Source organism: Pipistrellus kuhlii, unplaced genomic scaffold (assembly GCF_014108245.1).
Source record: "Pipistrellus kuhlii isolate mPipKuh1 unplaced genomic scaffold, mPipKuh1.p scaffold_m20_p_16, whole genome shotgun sequence".
NCBI classification, from domain to species: Eukaryota; Metazoa; Chordata; class Mammalia; order Chiroptera; family Vespertilionidae; genus Pipistrellus; species Pipistrellus kuhlii.
In genome coordinates this window covers 5,627,004-5,650,849 of record NW_023425471.1, presented here as the reverse complement: position 1 = coordinate 5,650,849, position 23,846 = coordinate 5,627,004, and the positions used below count along the sequence as shown (strand labels likewise).

Here is a 23,846-nt window from a genome sequence, read left to right as displayed (position 1 = left end):
TCTTTTAATATACCGTACTTTTATTGATTTCAAAGAGGAAGGGAGAGGAAGGGGGAGATAGAAACATCAATGATGAAAGAGAACCTTTGATTTGCTGCCTCTTGCATGCCCCACACTGGGGATTGGGCCCGCAACCTGGGCATGTGCCCTGACTAGGAATCACACTGTGACCTCTTATTTCATAGGTCGATGCTCAGCCACTGAGCCATGCTGGCCTGGCTGTACTATGCTCTTCTTGATCCTTATTCTCTTTTCAGGATGATGGCTGGAATCACCCTTCATTCTGCCATTTCCTGCTCTCATTTGAGAGTGGAGTACAAGCTCTCTTCAATGAACGGCATGGTTTATTTTGATCAGAGGCCCAAGCTCTAGCCCATAATAACTAGTCACTGTGTACCATGACTAATTTAACTGTCAATATTTTATATGCCACTTAGGTCCTACCCTAGGAGTTGGCAGAACTCAAGAATGTGTTTGCAGCCCTGGCCAGTGTAACTCAGTTCATTGGAGTGTCAGGCCATATACTGAAAATTTGTGGATTTGATTCCCCGTCAGAGCACATACCTAGATTATGGGTTTGATCTCTGGTCAGGGCAAGAACAGAAGGCAATGATCAATGATCTCTCTCATGTCGATGTTTGCTATAATTGCATGCATTATAACCTCTCTCTCTCTCTCTCTCTCTCTCTCTCTCTCTCTCTCTCTCTTTCTCTCTCTCTCTCTCTCTCTCTAATGAAACAAATTCTCAGGGGAACTGAGTTCAGAAATAAGATATAAATTAATATTTTTAATTTTTAAATGAAGCTTTTTATAATATACATATAACTGTACAATTCAGTGAATTTCAGGGACTGGACACATCCATGTAACAGAAGCCCCCTTGTGCCTACTCCTAATTATTACACCCCCTCCCTCTTCCAAGGATAACTACTCTTCCAACTTCCTACTCCATCAATTAGTTTTGTCTGCTTTTGTTCCTCATATGAATGGAATCATGTACAATGTGCATTCTTTTATGTATAAGGTTCATTAATATTGTGTGTAGCTGTAGCAGACACATTTTCCTCCAGAGAGGCATTGCTACATTTTTGCATAATTATATTAGCATTCTCTTTTGAGTGACTCATTATTGAGGATCAATAATATGCCATTATGAACAGAGAGAAGGTAAAAGTGCTGAAGAGGAACAACAAACCACAGGCAGTTTACAATATATTAATGTAGCATATTAATATACGTGAGGCCTGGTGCATGAAATTCTTGTATGGGTATTGTCCCTTGGCCTGGCCCACGATCAGGGCCAATAAGGATCTTCCTTCCAGCTGCCTACCAGGGCCTTCCTTTGTTCTGCGCCGCCCCCTGGTGGTCAGTGCATATCATAGCGAGCGATTGAACTCAGTCTCCTGGTCAAACTCTCAAGGGGACAATCTGCTTATCAGGCTTTTATATAGAGAGACTAATATGTAACAATTTATTGATTTAAAACATGTAAGCCCTCTTTGGAAGAAGGATTTACCTCCTGGTCTGAGACCAGGAAAGTATCACCACCCTGGTACTGGTGATATAGGATTCTTAAAAATTGCCCAGTTTTCTTTGAGACTAAGAATTTGTGATTTATCCCAATCTTTCTATGCCCTCAACCCTATAATCCCTGCACTCTCTGACCCTGTACATACTAGGTGCAAATATTATTTGACTGAGTACAGAGGACAACTAGCTTTTATAGTGCCTTCACAGTACCAGCCATTATGCAAAGATCTCTTGTTTACTCAATACAAGAACACTATCAGGTCGGTTTGTGCTCTTATTAAAATTTGTTAAATGGGGAATCCTGACCATTGTACATAACCTGTCCAATGTCACTCAGATATTGAGTGGCCAGGACCTGTGACTACTCTCTTTAGTCTTCACTGCTTCACACACACACTCTATCTTAATTTGGTAGAAGGCAGAGTTGGCAGGGTTTATGGGTACCCTGTGGCCTGGAGCTCTACCAGCTGAGAACACACAGCCTGGACTGTCCCAGCCACTTCCCCTGTGGTCACAGAGAGGAAGCCTTCTCATTGGGCTGTCATTGCCTCCTGCTGTGAAAGGGACAGACACAGACTTAGCATTTACAATTCTAACTCTGTGTGCCTACCTCCCCTAAGCCTCTGTCCTGCCTCCACCACATGTATCTCTTATTCAGACCTCACCTCTCATATGATGAATGTTGGCCTTCAATAAATATCTGTTGAATGAATGATGACTGGTAAAATCGGTTCTTAGATTCAGTTCTGATGTAAACTTTGCTTTTTAAAAAAATGTTGACTGTCCTCTTGACTACTAAAAATGGAAGCAATAATAATGAACTAATATGTAATTAAGAGGAAATGTAATGTACCCATCCTTTTATAATCTAGGACATATAAACAGGAGTAGATTATTTATAAGATTCTTTGATCCCTTCTAATTCTTAGCATAGTTTTTAACTCGATTTTATTTGGTAATAATTATACAGGGTGTCCCAAAAAATATGTACACACTTTACCAGCTTATAGCTCAATTTTGAAAATGAAATGTACTTTAATAAACACTGCCTTTATAATAATTCATATTATGTGTATACAGCCCAGCCAGCATGGCTCATTAATTGTGTGTCAACCTGTAAACCATGAGGTCATGGTTCAATTACCCATTAGGACATGTGCCCTGGTTGCAGGCTTGATCTCTAGTGTGGGTGTGCAAGAGGCAACTCATCAATGATTTTCTCTCATCATTAATGTTTCTCTCTCCCTCTCTCTCTCCATTCCTCTCTGAAACCAATAAAATACATTTTAAAAAATGAAGTGTGTGTATATATTTTGAGGGGACACCCTATATATGCAGTATTTTGGATTTTAATTTCTTCTTGATATTTTGCATGTGTTGATGATTTCCATAAATCCACATGGTCAACCTTGCTTGTCATTTTTAACATAATATAATATCCCATTGGGTGGTCCTCCTATAATAAACATAGGTTTTGCTTTTTTGTAGCCAGCAGCCACCTGGCATTGCCATTGATTTATAACTATAGTTATTTAAAGAAAGCAGGATTGCAGTTTTCCTGGTTGAAGACATGACCTTTTGGTATTGCTTTGTTGTGATTATGGCAAGATGTGATGATATATTTTCCACTTATTTTATTCCAGGATGTTTTTCTCTGGCGGGCAGTGTGGCCATGTTGGCAGACCTGAAGAACTTTTACTGATATTCAAGATATTCCTTGTCATTCATCTTCACGTTGTTTTGGCTACATCTCTGGAAGGTAAAGTACTTGTTTTCCTTCATTGGTGTGTAAGCATGTGTGTGTTTATTTAAGAATTTCTTACTGTGGTAAAATAAACAACATAAAACTTACCATTTTAAAGTATACAAATCACTGGCATTAAATATATTTGGAATTTTGTGCACACATCACCACTGTTTATTTCCAGAACATTTTCATCATCTCAAATAGAAACTCTATACCCATTAAAAAATAACTTTCCATACCCCTTCCCCCAGTCTCTGATAACTTCTGTTCTTTCTGTTGCTATGAATTTGCCACATCAGTGGAATCATACAATATTTATTCTTTTGTGTCTGACTTATTTTACTTAGTATAATGTTTCTGATGTTCATCCATATTGTAGCATGTATCAAAATTTCATTCTTTTTAAAGGATGAATAATACTCTACATATTGTTTATTCATTGGTGATGGACATTTGGATTATTTCCACCTTTGGCTATTGTAAATAATATCTTCAACATTGGTGTACAAGTATCTGTTTGAGTCCCTGCTTTTAATTCTTTGGAATATATATATATATATATATATATATATATATATATATATATATATATATTTGTGGGATTGCTGGGTTATTTGGTAGTTCTGTTTTACTTTTTGAGGATCTACCAAACTGTTTTTGGACAGTGGCTGTACCATTTTACATTCCTACCAGCAAGGCACAAGGATTCCAGTTTCTCTATATCTTCACAATCACTTGTTATTTTCTGTTGTTTTGATAATGGGTGTGAAATGGCATATCCTTGTGGTTTTGACTCGAATTTCCTTAATTATTAGTGATGTTGATCATCTTTCATATTCTTATTAACCATTTGTATATCTCTTTTGGAGAATTTTCTTCAAATCTTTGGCCCATTTTTTAAATTGGGTTGTTGGGAGTTTTTTGTTGTTGAGTTTTAGGAGCTCTATATATATTCTAGATATTAATCCTTTATCAGATCTATGATTTACAAGTATTTTCTCCTATTCTATGGGTTTTCTTTTCACTCTTAATAGTGTGCTCTGATGCGCAAAAGTTTTTAATTTTGATGAAGCCCAGTTTATCTATTTTTATTTTGTAGCCTGTGCTTTTGCTGTAATATCTAAGAAATCATGTCATGATTTTCCGCTTTGTTTTCTTCTAAGAGTTTTATAGTTTTAGCTTTTTAAATTGATTCTTTATTTATTAAGTATTATATAGGTGTCCATATCCCCCATTGCCCCCACCCCACTCCCATACATGCCCTTTTCCCCCTGGTGTCTGTGTCCATTGGTTAGGCTTATATGCATGCATACAAGTCTTTTGATTGATCTCTTCCCCTAACCCTCACCCTCCCCTACCTTCCGTCAGAGGTTTGAATATCTGATCGATGCTTTTCTGTCTCTGAGTCTGTTTTTGTTCATCAGTTTATGTTGTTCATTATAATCTGCAAATGAGTGAGATCATGTGATATTTATCTTTCTCTGACTTATTTCATTTTGCATAGTTTTAGCTCTTATGTTTAGACACTTTAATCTACTTTGAGTTCATTTTGTGATTATGGTGTAACATACGGGTCCAACTTCATTCTTTAGCACGCATATATTCAGTTTTCCCAGCACCATTTGTTGAAAAGACTGTCTTTTCCCCATCAAATGATATGGGCACCTTTGTATTGTAAAATAACAAATGGCCACACATGTGAGGGTTTGTTTCTGATATTTAGTTGTGCGTGTGTTTTTTAAGTATCTATTTGAAGACACTTCTGCATGGAAATTTAAGAGAGGTAGAGAATTAGCAAAATGAAGCAGCATATATTTCAGAAAACAGGATCTATATATTATGAAACAATGAGAAAAGGTATCTGAGGAAGGCAGTAAAAAGGCTAGAAATCCTGAGTACAACTGCCAAAATAATACAGTGCGATGCTAATGTAAAAAACACACTCCCTAGGAATGTTATTTAAAGAGGCATTATTAATGACAGAGAAATACCTTTCTTATTCAAAAAAGTAGCAGGACCAAGTACTCTACATTGGCTAAAGCAAATATTTGCTAGTTCCAAACAAACAATAGCATAAATAAAATATACACACAACACACATACATGCACATAAAATCTAGAGAGAACTTTTCAACAGGGTAAAACACAATTGGTAGTCCTTCAAAAAGTAAGCACTGGGGGCATGTTGTCAAAAAGCCACAATAGTTTGTTTAAAAATGATTAGAGCTAAACTTGCACTGACTTCTTATAGTGTGCCAGGTCCCTATGTACTTTACATACATTCACTCTCTTAAGCTTCTCAACCAATTCTATGAAAGGGAGATTCTAATCTTAGCTACATTTCTTAGATCAAGAAACTGAGGCTTAGAGAGGTAAGTAACTTGCTCAAAGAAGTGTCTAAGCAAGGATTTGTACCTACCTCTGAATTTTGTGCTCAAAATCACAAAATCAGGGAATATGCATGAGAATCACCTTGAGAGCTTGTTAAAACACAGATATCTGGGTCCTTTCCCAAAATGTAGTAGGGCTGGGATGGGAACTGAGAATAGAGATTTCTAAAAAGCTTCCAAGCAATGTTGGTTCAGAGATTACACTTTGAGAACTGCTGCCTATACAACTGGCAGAAGTAGAGTGAGAAAACTCCTCCAGATTATCAATCATGGGATACAAATTCTGGTGTGGCCATGTGACATTCATGTCAACTATGCTCACATATATCATCTTGCTGTGGGATCAGCAAAGCAAAAATCAAATATCCCTACTTTACTGATGAGTAAATGTCCCCAGGGCATCATTGGTTAAGAAGTGGTGGAGCCAGACTAGATACTAGATCATTGGTCTCACGTTTCAGTGCTTTTTCCACCACAGGGGTAGATGAGGAATGAAAATGGAACAGCAGGGGAAAATCATCAAAATGAAAGCTGCTTGGCAGAAATAAGTCTTTTTGAAAAAGAATATTTTAAAATGGTGAAACAGGGCAGGTAAACCAGAAAGTGCATAGCTCTAAAACAAACCTGAGTAGGGAAAACCTAAGTGGATGCTTAAGGCTGCTAAATGTCTGTCTTTCTTTCTTTCTTTTCTTTTTTCTTTCTTTCTTTCTTTCTTTCTTTCTTTCTTTCTTTCTTTCTTTCTTTCTTTCTTCTTTCTTTCTTTCTTTCTTCTTCTTCTTCTTCTTCTTCTTCTTCTTCTTCTTCTTCTTCTTCTTCTTCTCTCTCTCTCTCTCTCTCTCTCTCTCTCTCTCTCTCTCTCTCTCTCTCTCTCAACCTGTAACCTTTTGGTGTATGGGACTATGCTCAAAACATGTGAGCCACCAGCCAGGGCTGAATTTCTTGCTCTGATTGTCATATGAATTGAATTCTGAAAGCAGTGGTTCCCAAAGTGTGGCCCCAGACAAGCAGTATTAGCATCACCTCAGATTTTTTAAAAGTGCTGATTGTCAGGTTCATTCTAGACATGCTGGATTGGAAACTCTGGTGGTGGGGCCCAGCAGTCTGTGTTTTAATCAGCCTTCCAGGTGATGCTGATGAATACTCAAAGTGAAGAATTGTTTAAAATATTACTGCTGACAGCATGACATAGTAGAAAGATGGTGAGCTTTAGGGTTAGAGCCTCCCCATGCCACCTGCTATTTGCATAATTTTGATTTGCCATTAGACCACTGGAACCTATATTTCTTCTTCTTCTTCTTCAAAATTGGGGCTACCATGAGCTCCCCCAATGGGTTCTTGTAAGACTCTCTATGCTTAAAAAAAGGAAGCCCCATGAAAACAAACATTGTTCTCCCACTCCTCTCCAGCTTTATTGTCATATAATTAGCATATAACATTGTATATGTAATGGTTTTTCTGAATTAGGGATCTAGAAGGGGCTAAATAGAAGTTTATTATTATCTTTCAGAACTCCCACTAAGAGTTCATTATTTAATGATCACCTTGATATCACCATGTCCCAGCCACTCTTCTGAGCCGTTATAAAAGGCTAACTCATTTAAAGTCACTCAATAAACCTTTGAGGTAGGCACTATTATTAGCTCCATTTTATAGATGAGGAAACTGAGGCACAGAGAAGGTAAGCAAGTTGCCCTAGATTAATCATTTCAGTTGCAGAGCTGCAATTCAAACTCAGGTCATATGACCCAATCTTTATGTGTTTAAGTACTGCACTACCTTAACTTCTCTGCTATACTAGGCTCAGTAGCTTGGTGGTAATGCACCTATCCTATATAATAAAGAGACAATATGCAAATTGACCATTACTCCAACACACAAGATAGCCACCCCCATGTGGACACAAGATGGCCACCACAAGGTGGCTGGCAGGGGAAGGCAGTTGAGAGGGACCAGGACTAAAAGGGAGGGCAGTTGGGTGGGGGGGGGGGACCGGGTCTGCAGGAGAGGACAGTTAAGAGCAGCCAAGCTGGCAGGGGAGGGCAGTTAGGGGCAATCGGGCCAGCAGAGAAGGCCGTTAGGGGCAACCAGGCTGGCAAGGGAGAGAAGTTAGGGGTGACCAGGCCAGCAGGGGAGGGCAGTTGGGGGCAACCAGTTAGGAGTGACCAGGCCAGCAGAGGAGGGCAGTTGGGGGTGATCAGGCCAGCAGGGGAAGGCAGTTAGGGACAATCGGGCTGGCAGGGGAGCAATTAGGTGTCAATCAGGCTGGCAGGGGAGTAGTTAGGGCATGATCAGGCTGGCAATCAGGCAGGCAGGCGAGTGGTTGGGAGCCAACAGTCCTGGATTGTGAGAGGGATGTCCCTCAAAGGGTCCCAGATTGGAGAGGATGTAGGCTGTGCTGAGGAACACACGAACACACACACACACACACACACACACACATGAATTTCATGCACTGGGCCTCTAGTAGATTAATAATAATGGGGGACTCCATAATTGTAAGAATCACTGAATGCTATATTGGATAATCCAGATGGCTCACAGACACCATCTCCCTGAACAGCTTGGAACTGAGGCAGGTTCTCTTCAGTTCAGAATGGCTTAGGTCTGGTCTTTGATGAATATCCCTGTCCGTATCACCCAGAGGTCACCTACAGATAGAACCTGTATATGCTGATGCCTGCCATGTCTCTCTGACTGAGAATGGTCTTTGCCCATGGGACCATATTTAACCTATGCATAGAAAAAGCCGGAAGTACCAGGGAGTTAACACCCCACAACAGTGAGAGATGGGAGTTGGTATTTACCTATGCTAGCTTCCCATAGTAGTAACCTGCTCATTAATGTACCCATTATTCACTTTACTTCCTTTCTCATCTCACTTCCATACTTCTTCCCTCTGAAGGAACAGGCCCATTTGGAAACACACACATTTTCCAAGGTCCAGCCAAATATTACTACATCTATAAAACCTGCCCTGACCTCTTCAGAAGAATTAAATCTCTCTCCCCAGTGCTCCTTTCCCCTTAAACACTTTTTTATACTTGTCACTTTGTATCATTCCATTATGTACTTCCTTGGCATCATGACTCTTTTCAGTGCATTGTTAGTGTCAGGTGAGACGGGAGAATGGAGGTTTGATGAGGTGGGTGGGAAATTAATGGGAGAAAAATGAATGAGCACTAGGGCCTGCTCAAGGCCAGGCCCTTTTAGGTACTTTATGTACATAATCTCATTTAATCTGCATAAAAAGTCTTCATAAATACCAAGTATCTTTAGTCTCATTGTGCAGATGAAGAAACTGAGCATCCAAGAGATGAGGTGATTTGCCCAGAGTCACACAGCTTGGAGGATACCCAATCGGAATCTGTAGTCTGTACTCTTTATACTATACCAGGCTGCTCAGTAAGTGTCTGAAGACTGAATGAACATGTCACTAAGGCATGAGGAGAAGATGAAGAGGGAGCCTGGGGTAAGCCAGTGGAGAGCAGTCATTCCCCTTGGCTCTGGGGAATCTGGACTGCAAACACAGTAGCTTTACACTGGAAGCCTGAGAGATGACTCAGTAGCTCTTGACAGCAAGGAGAGATACGTCTGACACTTTCTTGTTAGGCCACTGGCCAATAGAGTGAATCCTTAGAATTTAGTACTTCCAGTTGTGTGATTTAGTGTTGTTTAAAGGAGTCATTCTTGATTTACCAGAAGCCCAAATGGGCAGGTAACTATACTTACATCTAGCCTAGCTCTCCCAGACCAGGAAATGCCTTCATCCAAAGGCTTCCGATTCCGTTTATAGATTCTTACTTCCTTCCTGGAGTCCTCTCCTTCTCTCTCTCTATGCTCTTCTCTCTCTCTTCTCTCTCTATCTCTCTCTCTTCTCCTTCCTTCTTCTTCCTTCCTTTTCCTTCCTTCTTCTTCCTTCCTTCCTTCCTTCTACTGCATAGTCCTTTCCTGCCTTCCTCATTCCTTTTTTCGCTTCTCTTCCCTATACTCTCTCCTCTCTCTCTCTCTCTCTCTCTCTCTCTCTTTCTCTTCCTTCCTTCCTTCCTTCCTTCCTTCCTTCCTTCCTTCCTTCCTTCCTCCTTCCTTCTTCTGTCCTTCCTTCCTTCCGTCCTTCCTTTCTTTTTTTTTTTGAAAAGTCTTTGAAGGAGATCTTCTTTTAGGTACAACTATTTCCCAGAAGGTTATATGACATAATAGTGGAAGATAGTTATAATTTCATTCTTGCAGAATTGTCTTCCCCATTTGGAAACAATTACAAATTTGAGCCAATTTGGTGATCTCATAAGCTATAATCCCCAACATACTCTTTCTCTGGGCTGGACCTAGATCTTTCTGTGCTGCAGGCATTTCCAGTAATAGATTCCTCTAAAAATCCCCATTCTTCAAGGCCTCACTGTCTTGTTTCCTCTTACCATCTCATGCTTTGTCCATCTAAGTCTTGGTTTTTCCTCATGCAGCACATGTTAGAGCTGTAGGAGGTAGAGTAAATGATCCTAAAAGGCAGGGCACCTATCTTTTAAAAATTATTTTCCAATTACAGTTGATAAATAGTATTAAATTAATTTCAGGTATACAACAGTGATTAGACAGTTATATACCTTAGGATGTGATGCCCCTGATATTTCTAGTACCCGCCTAGCACCATACATAGTTATTACAATATTACTGACTATATACCCTATGCTGTACTTTATACCCCCTTATTTTTTTATAACTGGCATTTTGTACTTCTTAATTCCTTTCACTTTTTTCTACCCATCTCCTCAACGCCCCTCCCATTTGGCAGCAGGGTACCTGTCTTCTTGTTTGACTTTGTCCTCCAATACTAAACCTAGTGCTGGTCCCTTTCTCTCTCAATTCTGTATCAATAAAGATGAGGTTATAAATACCATGGCATTGATCTGATCCTCAGCCAATCTTGCAACCCCCAAAATCTCACTCCCCACACATAGGCATGAGGCCATTTCTGTTGGGCCCAGATCCTTTCACTGGCAGGTAGAAGTGGTGATAAGGAATAATAGATGCTGTAGATAGGTTGAGGTTGTACTGAAGCAGAGAACATTGTGTCCCACTTTCTACTTAAAACTGGTGAGAACTCCTCACAGGATCCTGTATATCAGCACAGGGCAATGATAGAGATGAGAAATGGTGGCATGGTGTATTTAGATAGAGAGAAGGCTGGACATGGTATTCTCTCTAAGTCTTTCTCATATCTTGTATGGTAGGGTAGGGACTCTAAATTGTCATATCCCTAGTGGTTAAGTTTATTGAGAGCCAGAGACAGGGACAGGGACATAACTACAAACATGATGGTGTGGACAACTTAGACCAAGGGCCACATGGAGGATGCGATAGATAGTATTGAAAGTTTACACCTGGGTCAATAAGAGAGGGACCCCAGGCCATGGTAGGATTCTGGAAAACTAGACCATGGTGCCCACTGGACACAGCCTTTGGCAGTTGATGCCAGCTGAATATCCTGGAACCCTGCAGCATCAGGGAGATATCTGGAGAGGACATTGAGTACCTAAAGTAATCTATTAGACTAAGTTGATGTTCCAAGAGAACACAACTGTTGAAATGTACCTTGATGTTAAGGAAATAACATTGCTCTTGGCAAGAAATCTTGTGTTATAAGATCACAGTACTGTAAAAAACCATCAAGATAAATTGAGGATTCTTTTGCAATGATGTCTGTGGTAATTATGCTAGTTTTCAATATCAGTAGTCTATATGACCTTTATACTTTCATCTTCTTTCCTTTAAAAAATTCACACAGCATAAAGTAAAAGTCATTCTCTTGTTACTATAGAATTTGATATAGGATAGAATTTTGTAAATTCTAAGAGAGAAATTAAGAATATAAAATGGACAGTAGTCTTGCTTTAGTGAATAAATTAGAATTGCTTATAATTATAAGCGATTATCTGATTCCTTGAATAAACAAGAACTGAGCACAGGGCTGTGTTGAGTTTTAACTATATAGCCTTTTTTTTTGCCTTGTTCCTACTAGAAAATATGATTTATTATCATAGTGAATTGAATTCACATTAAGTCTAACAAAATCTGGGTTTTAGCATATTGGCATGGAGAGATGAGTTTGAATTATTGAAGAATTTTCAGTTATAGGATTTTTTCAAAGTAGAATTTTAACACTTTTAAGTGGGTTGTACAATATACCCAGGATAAAAACTCTATTTGAGGCCATGAGTTTTGTTTTATTCCCTGCATAAGCCCAGTGTCTGGCATATAGTAGGCCTTCAAAAATTGGAATAAATAAATAGATTTTAGGCAAATCTCTTCACATTTCTGAGCTTGTTTCCTTACTTGTAGACTAGCTTACATATGACATATTTTGTAATTCTTTTCTTCTAGTGAACTCCAAGTCCTAAAAGATACTAACTTTCAAGTGATTTAAGTAAAATTTTTCCCCCCATTTATGTGTTGAGCAAAGACATATATAACGGTTTCCAGTGTGTATAATCAGCAGCAAAAAACAGTACGAGCATAACTTCAAACAAAGCAAACATCACACTCTAAATTTTTCATGCTGTCTATTGTGGGTAAATAAAAAATTTTTGAAATAATGAAATATAATATAAGGGACTACCTTTGCCAGTTTTCTAGATTTACAGTATTGTATCAGTCATCTTTAAGCCTTTTTGAAATGGATTTATATGAACTTAGTTTCCTAATATGTAATGTGAAAAGATGGAACTCGATGGTCTTTATAAACTACCAAACTTAAATTAGATAAACACAGTTTTACAATAGACTAGAGGCCTGGTGCATGAATTCATGGACAGGTGGGGTCCCTCAGCCTGGCTGGCAATCGGGGCTGTTTCAGCCAGTCCCGATTGGGGTCAATGGGGGCCGGCCAGCCAGGAAGGGACTGTGGAAGGGATCCAGGGCGTGTCCAGCTCCATCTCACCCAGTCCACATCAACTGGACCTCAGCAGCAAACTAACCTACCAGTTGGAGCATCCACCCTCTGGTGGTCAGTGTGTGTCATAGCAACTGGCCTAGCAGTTAACCAACCGGTAGACAGATAGGTAGGACACTTAGCATATTAGACTTTTATATATCTATATCTATATCTATATCTATATCTATATCTATATCTATATCTATATCTATATCTATATCTATATCTATATCTATATCTATATAGATATATAGATATCCTCACTAACCAAGCATTAGTGAATAGATAAGAATGTTTTATAGTCAGAATGAAAATTATATGCATGCAAATCTTGGAAAGTAACCATCTTTTTTACTTGATGCAAAACAATTTATTACATAAATGTAAACTTTATCCAGGAACACAAAATCATATAATCTGAATTAATAATCATTGTAACTTATTGTTGAACTGTGATAAAATATTTATAAATGTAATGTAATTACGTTAAAAGTAACCAACCTCATTTTACAGATGATGAAATATAAACAGAGAAATATTAGAAACTTACTCCATACAGAGCTAGGATTCATCCATTGGAAAAAATGGACATGCACATTTTATTCATATGAAAAATATTACCATGTCAAGAATTTGATGTTATTTAAAGTGAGTAATCCCAGATCAGACTTTCAAGGCTCATGACATGCTAAAGACATATAATAAGACATTAGAACAGGAGTCACAAACATTACAAAGGCTTAAGGGCCTGCTAAGGACCTTCTACCCAGAAGTGCAACAGCTAAGATTAGGCTTCAAAATAGAGGCAACTCAGAAATACTACATTTCCAACTAAGTAGGATGCAGAATAACTATCCATAATCCCAGTCTTTTGTAGTACCTTTTACTAGTATGTATCTGTTTATAAGACTGGTTCGTCATGTGAGAGTCCTACTCTTGAGGTTCATGACAAAACCGTAATATGGACATTTTCTGGGAACAAAGCCTGGAAGATGAGTCACAAAAATGGGGGGATTTAAAGTAGGGGAGGGTGAGGGTAAGGGGGAGAGATCAACCAAAGGACTTGTGTGCATGCATATGGGCCTAGCCAGTGGCCATGGACAACAGGGTGGTGGAGGCATATTTGGGGAGGGGTTTGAGATGAGAAGGACAATTATGTGATACCAAAATCAATAAAATTAAAAGGGGGGGGATATATATTTACTCTCAAAGTGGCAAAAGTCTTTTTTGATTCACATTGATTACCTGACTTTTGACCAAGAGAGAAAACAGTAGGTGGGAAAGTGATTTTAGCATTAATTTTGTTCCATTATTAGTTTAATGGGTATTCATTACTCCACAGCATTCAAATTAAATCTGATGTGGAAGTTCATCAAACTTTTTTTTCCTTCAGCACATGTAAAGACTACATTTCTCAGCCTTCTTTGCAATCAGTAGCCATGTGACTGATTTCTGGCCAATGGATGTGGGCAGAAGCAATGTTTGCCACTTCCAGGTCTAGCCATTAAATATCTCCCACCTAATTCCCCTCACTGTTTGCCTGCTGCATGTTGTTCTCCAGAGAAAACTTAGAATCTTCATGTTGAAGATGGCAGGGTCTCTGTCAATCTGGGCCCCTAAGTAACTGTAGGGAGCAGATACCCTTCTCTCTGCCCCACTCTACCTTCCACTCTAGGCTATTGATTGCACTTTACACATGGAAAATAAACTTCGACTTTTTAAGCCCCTGAGATTTCAGGTTTATTTATTGCAGCAACTTGCCTTATCTTAATTAATAAATTTGAGTGTGAGCCTTTTTCACCAGGGTTCTTGGTACATCTCATTGCGTTGTTGGAAGTGTGTGTGGGGGGGGTGGTGGTGGAGGGGATAGGCATCTTTTCTTTTTTGAGATCACATAGGAAACCAGGTCTATACAATCTAAGAAAAAGTCCATTATGGTCACTGCTGAGATGCTCATTATCTAATTAGAAGAGATTCATTTGAGAGCAGGAGCCTCCACCAGGCCACCTACTCCCTTTGTGCCAACCTAGGCCACTGGGACCTTCACAATATGGCATGTAACTCTGACTGTAACAAGGTCATTGTGCTTCAGTTTATTATAAAGTAGCAGTACCCCTCTCATAGTCATATGCAGATTAAATGAGTTGATGCATGTAAAACAGATGCCTGCAATGCATCTGAGATATTGTAAACATTCAGGAAATACTAGCCATTATCACTAGAGACCATCACTGTCTAATATAATTTTTTTATGATAGTGGAAGTGTCAAATATCTATACTGCCAAATACAGTAGCCACCAACCACATGTGGCTCAAGTGCTGTTGAGTACTTGAAAAGTGACTGAGGAACTGAATTTTAAATTTTATTTTACTTTAATTATTTTAAATTTAAATAGCCACATGTAGCTACTGTATTGAACAGTGTGGCTATAAACTATTTGCTCTAATTGCTTCAGAACTTTTCTATTTCATATTGTATAAGTCAGGGTTCAATCAGAGAATAAGAATCACTAGACACACTCACACTCATACACACACACACACACACACACACACACACACACACACACATTTGTCAAAGGGATTTGATTTTATACAACCGTGGAAGCTGGTTAAGCAGTCTCTATAAAGCTGTTATATTCATATCTGATGCTAGAACTTGACATCTATGAAAGGCAGGCAGCAAAGAAGGGAGCATGTATCTAAGATGGGGAGAGCAAGAACAAGCTGAAACAACAAGCATGAGTTGTAGCCACAAAACAGACTGAAAACCGTGTTAGTTCTTATTGCCTGTGACCTTTCTGCAGAAGCTGAACCCTTCAGCACAAAATTAAATACATACCTGGCCCAGGAATCTGAGAAGCCAAAGCTGTTAGCTCCCTCATATTAATAATGTGAAGCACTTGATAAATGTCAACATGTGAGAGCTACACAATGGCTGCTACTTTACTTCTACCCAAATTCCCACAAGAAGCTCCCCTGTGTTCCACACTGCCCAGAAACACACAAAAAAAGGAATTCTGGAAATGTAGCTCAGCCTAGTCATGATGTTACATTACAAAGCCAGCACACATACTAGAAAGCTAATGAGCTCAATTTTGTATCTGTTAATACTTCTAAATAAAACATGATACTAACATCTCCCAATACTATATTTAGTTGTTTCTGTTCTGAAAACTGGCCCAAAGATATTCTAAAGATCCATACAACAAGCCAACATTATTTTTTAAAAGTTATTATTTTTTTCATTTGTTCTGTGGTTTAGAATTTTCTCCACATCCTAGTAAACCCACATTACTATAACCAGAAAAGAAATTAATGTTAATTTTTAGAAACCAGCCTATGACCCGTAGGTAATGCCAGATGTTGGGTGCAATTTAACACCAGTGGTATTGATCCGGCATCTAGAAGCGTTCTGGAATCTGGAGTAGGGGCTGTGCATAGATTAAATAAGAGTCTAGAGATGAAATATAATGTTGAAAGGCATATGGGGGCCGGGGGACAGAGGAGCTTGGCTGAAGAAACCAAGTTCTCCTTGTCTCAGGACCCCTTGTTTTTTATTAACATTAATTGTCCTGAGGTAAGGTGGAGATATACACTTCACAGGGAAGGGTTTCGTACAGAAGTATGGTCAGATTGGGGAATTTCCTTCAGCTGTTCAGGTGTTTGGCCAACAGGAGGCAATAACATGTAGATTAAGATGCCCTGAGCAGTCTGGCAGGAAACAATCATCCTTTTCAGGATCAGGGAAATGCCTTTAGCCATTTCCAACAGGTGATAACATATGTGACTCAGCCCTTGTTGAGTCCCCAAATTCCATCAAACTTTTGCAATTATGACTTGCTGAAACTGGCTTCTGGCACCTAGGGAGACTGTGCACCCAACTAGAGGACAACCTAATAACATGATCAGCTGTGCTTTCCAATTTTTCCCTGAAACTTTGCTGAGTCTTGACTTGTATACAAGAACTTAGGAAACAAGATATGGTCACCAGATCTGAAACCCTTTGACTTCTGCCTCTTTCCTCACATGTTTCCAAAATGACCTCAAGGGCATTTTGAAAATCCCAAGAGCAGTTTGACACAAGTGGGATAAAGAGAAAAGAAACTGAAGTGGCAGTCTTGCTCAATAGAAGAGAGAAATCATTTTTTAAAAAGTCACTAGGAAAATGAGAAATAGAACATCACTGTACTAATTACTTACATGAGCAGTATTTTATTGCGTATTCTTCTCAATGCTGTAATAGTAGTACCTATAACGTATGTCATATTATGATTATCTTCACCCCTATTTTCTAGATGGGAAACTCAAGTGTCAGGTGGATTACATAAATTACCCAAAGTTACAAAAGTTTACAAAATTAACAAGTGGTAGATTTGGAATTTCAGAGTCTAGGTTCTTAACCTTCCTACCACACTTGAGGGATTCAGGGCAATGTCACATGGACTGTTGGGGTTTGAGGGGTTAACCATTGGCAGCTAAATCCTGCATCCCCCTCATCCCCACATCTGAATGGCCCCCACCCCCAGATCCTCTCATCTTACCTTAGAAGTATCTGTTGAACTTCTGATTTTATGCTAGCTTTTGAAGCACAAGTTCAAGTCTTCATCATGTCTTGCTCAATTTATTGCAGTAGCACACTCTGGCCTTCCCACTTCAGATCATTCTCCTTGTTTATTTCATAGCTATATAAAAATATTGTTCTGTGTCAGGGGCTGGGGAGAAAGGATAATGGTTCAGGGGCTGGGAAGAAGGGAGAATAGAGAGTCCATTTGTTACTGAGTCCTTATCATTGACTCTGCAACCCCAGATAACCTAAACTAAGATGCCAAGGGGTTATTGCTCAACTGAGAGCTGGCAAAGAGTGGTGTGATCTAAGGGAGACCAGAAACTCCATATCCTAACCCCTAGTGCCCTCACCTCCATCTCACCAAGTGCTTCTGCACTTAAAACTCTACCATAAGAAATTCACACTAACCCATAAATTACAGGTGTTTTGTCATGAAAGAATATGTCAACCAATAGCAGAGTCACCTTAGACATTAGTGGGACTCAGGGAGGAGGGTGCACCCAAGCAAGTATTATTTTTATAAGCTATATCTTTTCAGGAGGAAACAGAGATAATCCTAGAGTATGCATTCTCTACGGGGGCAATATCATCCTCATAGGGGTGAAAATTGTTTTTTGTAGGCATAAAAAAACCTTCTATATTACAGAGGGCTGGGACTAGGATGAAGCAAGTGAAAAATGTTAGAAGGCACCCACTTTTGGGGTTTTGTGTGTGTTTGCACACACATAGATAATAATATACGTACTCATTAGTTGGCAAGGAGTGCTGTGAATAGGAGTATGGAAAGGATCAGGCTAAGGGGGAAAGTGCTGTGATTTTTAAATAGAGTGATCTGGAACTGAGGCCACCCCCTCCCCCATCCAGCAGGGCTGGATGGGGGACCTCAAGGTGTGCTTTCCATCCTGGTGCCCGACTAGGGGACCTCAGGCTGTGCCCCCTACCAGGTGGGGCTTGACAGGGGACTTCAGGTTGCGCCTCCCACCCCAGCACCAGGCCTGGGGACCTCAAGCTGTATCAGCCCCCACCCAGCAGGACTTGATAGGAGATATCAGGCCGTGTCCCCCACCTGGCGGGGCTTGACAGAGACCTCAAGGCACCCCCCCACCCCCCACTGCTCTGGGCCAGGCGACATGAGGCTACTCCCCCTGCCTGGCAGGGCTTGACAAGGGTGGGACTGGCGGGGTCTGAATTAGCCCAATTGGGGGGGGGGCAGGCGGCCGGATCTGGGTCTTTCACTTGATTTTGAGGCGCATGTGGTGGGCAGGGACTTGACTCTGGGTCCCATGGTGCGCCTCAAACTCTGACAGGAGGAAGGTTTTCATATACATTTTACTAATTTTCTTTCATCTCTGACACTTCTATTATAGAGAAAGGGCAAATAGCAATATTGAATTATTTCCTTTAATTAATCTACTTTTAATGTGCATGAATTTTGTGACACTAGTATTATTCATAATTTTAAAATACTGGCTTTCTGAATATGGTAGGAAGAATAATGGCTCCCCCAAGATATCCATGTCCCAATGCCTAGAATCTGTAAATATATTATTTTACATGGCAAAAGGGACTTTCTCGGTGTAATTAAAGTTACGGACTGGGAGATGGGCCCAATCTAATCACAAGAACTCTTAAAAGTGGAAGAGGAAGGCAGAAGCGTGAGTCAGAAAGATGGCACATGAGAAGGACTCCCCACCCCATCCCACAGTTGCTAGCTTTAAAGATGGAAGAATGGGGCATGAGAAATGTGGGTGGCTTCCAGATTTTGGTAAATTCCTCAATTTAAAGCTAGTGAGAAAATGAGGACCTCAGTCCTACAACCTCAAGGTACTGAATTCTGTCAAAACCCTCAAAAAGCAGAACATATTCTCCACTAGAGCCTCCAGAAAGGAACACAGTCTGTCAACACCTTGATTTTAGTCTTAATGAATCCTGTTGTAGACTGGTGACCTATAGAACTCTAACATAACAGATTTATGTCGTCTTAAACCACTGAATTTGTGGTAATTTGTTACAACAGCAACAGAAAACTAATATACTGGAATTTCCAGCTTAAATTATTTGGCTGGTTTTTACCAGCAATACTGTTAAATTCAAGAACTGATTAGATATGAAAATGATGTGAGGTGATGAAAGATAAGTTCTTAGATATATGGAGTTGGAGAGCCAATGACAGGCATTTACATGGCAGTGGTCAGACCACACTTGGCCATGTGGGATTGGAGTTTGGGAGGTAGCAATAATTTTGAAACCAAGTCTCAGGGAGGAAACTAGGAAAGAAGCTCCATTAGTGGAGCCAGTTCCTTGAGTTTCCAATTCCTCTGTTTGGCTTCCATGCTAAGTTTATGCGTGCCAAACTCCTGCTCATCATAATTGGAATATATGGACTTTGGTGTTTTGTGTGTTTTTTTTAAATCACTAGGGAGTCATACTGAGTACATTTTATAGACACATCACAATAATTTTATTTTTTGACTTAAATCAAGACTTCAATAAATGAATAATGCTTTAAAATTTTCTCTTTGTTGCTTTCCAAAGGAAAATCTGAAAAATTTAACTGTTTTCCCTTTCTTTGTTTATGAATCTTTTTAACAATGGAAATATTTTGTCTCCTAAGAATGGCATGGAACTCAAATATATGACTCACTGGAAATGTCGACCACCTCTTTGGTTATAATAAATGGGAAGTGAGTTAGGAGAGAGCCCAAGAGAAACAGAGGCTGATACTCAGGAAATGTAAGGCCTATGGGGACATCTCTATGTTACAACAGGAGGAGTGATGTGGAGCACCATAATGAGAGGCAGAAAGTGAATAAAATATTAGTCACTGAGCAATCAGTCCCCTAGAAGAAGAAAAAAATGACAAAAGAAATAAAATGGCAGAAACAATTTTTAAATCTCTAGCTTCTATTTACAAGATTTCCTCCCGTCATCACTATACATTGCTCCTGGGAGCTCTGCATGTGGATTAGACCGGTCTAACAGTTGGGCTAAATTTTCATCAGGTTTTACCTCCTGATTGTGAGCCCATGCCTATCCAACACAGAGATGGTCAACCAATTTTATGCTTGACTAGTCCGTGTCCTCTAACATCTAACATCAAATCACAGCTCTGCTCAAAGGATTTAGCAATGGAGAAGGTTGGAACGATTGGTGGCTATAACAGCCATTATTAGCCTCTTTTGCCCTTCAGCATCACTCTTTATCCTTCTTCCCTGAAACTCAACTCTTCCTCAGTGTGGTGTATCATATTACTTGATTTGTAGATATTGTACCAACCTGGCATCCTAGAAATAAATCACACTTGATTATGATTTATGATCTATTAAATGTATTATTAGATTAGATTTGCTAATATTTTGATGAGGATTTTGGCATCTATGTTCATCAGGGATATTGGCCTATACTTTTTTTTTCTTTGTAGTGTCTATCTGGTTTTGGAATTAGGATAATGCTGGCCTCATAAAATGAGTTTGGGAGTCTTCCCTCCTCTTGAATTATGTGGAATAGTTTGAGAAAGATTGATCTTAATTCTTCTTTGAATGTTTGGTAAAATTCAACTGTGGTCCAGGACTTTTATTTATTGGGAGTTTTTTTTATTACTGCTTCTACTTCATTGGTTGAAATTGGTCTGTTCAGATTTTCTGTTTGTTCTTGATTCAGGTTTGGGAGATTATGCATTTCTTGCAGGTTGTCCAGTTTATTGGCATATAGTTGTTCATAATATTGTTGTGTAATCCTCTGTGTTTCTGTGGTGTCAATTGTTATAGCCCCTCATATTTCTGATTTTATTTATTTGGGTCCTCTCTCTTATTTCCTTGATAAGTCTAGCTAAAGGTTTATCAATCTTGTTTATCTTTTGAAAGAACCAGCTCTTTCCCAAGAGTATTTTAAAAATTAAACTTCTGCTAACTTAACATATCCTTTGACGGGTAGAATATTAAAGTAACATGAGGGATATATTAAGGGGCAAAGACTAAGAGGAGGCAATTTCAACTAAATTAGGCTATCAAGTCATTAACTACTCTGGGTACATGGAGAAAAATCAGGTTATAGTTTGTGTGAAATGATCTTTCTTATCATACATATAAAAACATACATACACATATATATATATATATATGCATATATCCATTTATCTTTATACAGTTGAACTTGAACAAAATTGGTTTGAACTGTATCCATTTATATGTGGATAATTTCAATAAATACCATAAATGTATTTTCCTTATGATTTTCTTAACATTTTCTTTTCTCCAGCTTACTTTACATTATGTAAGAATACAGCATATAATACATATACAAAAATGTGTTAGTCGACTGTTTATGTATTAGTAAGGCTTCTTCTGGTCAACAGAAGGCTATTATCAGTTATGTTTTTTGGGAGTCAAAAGTTATATGTGAGTTTTCAACTGTGCAGGAGATTATTGCTCCTAATCCCCACTTTATTCTAGGGTTAACAGAATAGATATAGATATAGATTTAGATATAGATATAGATATAGATATAGATATAGATAGATATGTAGATATATAGATATATAGATATATAGATATATAGACATATAGATATATAGATATATAGATATATGGATATATGGATATATGGATATATGGATATATAGATATTTATATATACATATAAATATATACATATAAATATATACATATACATATATACATAGAAAGAGAAAAGAATATATGTCAGAATGTTAATGTAATTTATCTCTGGGGTGAAATTACAGGTGGTTTTAATTTTCTCCTTTTTGTTTATCTGTAATTTCTGAAGCTTCTCCAATAAGTATGTATTATTGTTAATAGATAAAAAATAGAATTACTTTGCTTTTATGGAATCTGACTATCCCCTCAAAAAATAAATAATACAGCAGTTCTTGTAGTTTATACACCCAGAGGTATCTGATTTAGTTTAGCTCATAAGAAAGAAGTAGCTTAATAATATAAAGTCTGTGCTAATAGGTATAAATGGAAACACAGTTAATGGGAATTTAATTTATGCAGATGTATACATTTACTTTTACAAATTATAATGAATGTTAGCCAACAACTAAAGGTCTTCTTAATCATTTTTAGTTTAAAACATAATAAACTATTATATAACAAAACATATAGACACAGTTAACAGTTAAATTGGAAGAATTGCTTCACCTGAGATATGCCTTTGTAGAGAATTGAAAAGAAGTAGTGATTAGGCTGTTAAAAATAATAATAAATTAACATACTGCCCTCTTTTGGTAGCTATTTGCAACTTATTTTACATTCACTCCCTTTTAAGATGTTACTCTCCTATGGATTTATACAAACTAAATTAATTTTAAATCACCCTTTTCCTCAACAGACAATGCTGATAATCCCAGTTTATCACCGTCTGGTAAGACTGTTATTTCATGACTTTGGGGAATTTCAGGAAAATAGTCTAAAAGTTCTCCATGCAATATGGCATGTAGTCAGATACAACAAAATGGTGGTGGTGGTGGTGGTGTTTTTTTCATGACTCTGAATTACATTAAACTCTGAATTAAATCTATAACTGAAAAGCCAGTAGCAAACATAAGAGGACAAGCATATTGTTCCCTCACATGGCTGGACAAAGCTGGGGAGTAAACTGTGGATTTTCATTACAGTAACTGTTTAAGTTCTTCAATGTTGTTTTTAGTATTATAGTTCACAAGTCTAAAGAGCATCAAGAACATAAACATGCTAATGTTCTTATATTTGAAGGATGAGATGTTCTCTTAAGTGTCCTAAGTTCCTTCACTGAATGAATATTTTTCAAAAGGCTTATGAGGGCTTAGCACTCATAAGAATGGAGAGGCAAACACAGTAAAGAGAAATTTATATCTAGGGCCCATCTTGATGGGAACCAGGAACAGAATCTATACTCAGGTCTGTTAGCTGGAATGGGACCTCAGGGATAAAGTGGTCCAGCCCTGCATTACTTAGTTGATGACATGAAGCCTGGAGCACCTGAGTACCTTGTCTAGGGTCACACAGTTCTTACCCCACAGCACACAGAGGTGGCTTCTCTGACTCTGACTTCTGTATTATTTCTGATATATCATATATTATAGAACAATCCTCTGTGGTAAGGCGTGAGACAACTCACACCATATTCTCAGTTGTGTGAAAATGAGATTCTATTGTTATTAATTCATTTAAACAAAATAATAATAGCTATTACTTCTTGTGCATGTACTACATGTCAGGGAGTCTTCAGGAATTTCATTTTGCTTTCAATCTTGCAACATAGGAATCATTATATTGATGTTAGAGATGAAAACCTGGGTCAGAAAGGATAAAACTTGTCCATGTTCACACATTCTCTGAAGCCAGACTAGTTGGGTATGAATTCAGCCACCATTCTCCTATCCCCATTTCTAGCTGTGTGACTTTGGGCAAGTTCCTTCACCTCTCTTGTGCCTCTGTTTCTTCTTTGTAAATTGGGAAGAATGATAGTAACTTTTTTCATAGGGTAATTGTGGAGGTTAAATGAAATAAAACATGTGCCTGACATGGAGTAAATCCTCAATAAGTAGTAACTATCATTATTCAGAGCTATTAAACAATGGGGCAAAGATTCAAACTCAGGACTGCAAGTTTCCAAATCCCAAGCTCTTTTTACTGTGCCATTTTGCCTCCTCATTGTGAAGCTTCTAGGGTAAAATAAAC

The 23,846-nt window shown here is 38.5% G+C and overlaps 1 protein-coding gene and 1 long non-coding RNA gene across 3 annotated transcripts in view; one reads left to right on the top strand and one right to left on the bottom strand.

Annotated features, from left to right (window-relative positions):
• Nucleotides 1-23,846, top strand: part of ADGRG2 (adhesion G protein-coupled receptor G2) — a 106,863-nt gene that overhangs the window by 41,436 nt on the left and 41,581 nt on the right. For both annotated transcript variants that reach the window (XM_036439779.2, XM_045582307.1), the window contains exons 3-4: nt 3,174-3,289; nt 22,516-22,548. In XM_036439779.2, the coding sequence (XP_036295672.1) occupies nt 3,175-3,289; nt 22,516-22,548 (148 nt within the window). In that variant the 5' untranslated portion in view covers nt 3,174. The remainder of the gene's footprint in view (nt 1-3,173; nt 3,290-22,515; nt 22,549-23,846) is intronic.
• Nucleotides 3,164-23,810, bottom strand: LOC123652431. The gene is made up of 3 exons (XR_006741779.1): nt 22,514-23,810; nt 16,597-16,603; nt 3,164-3,280 (listed from the first exon to the last, which is right to left on the bottom strand). It is a non-coding gene; the product is annotated as an uncharacterized LOC123652431 (long non-coding RNA).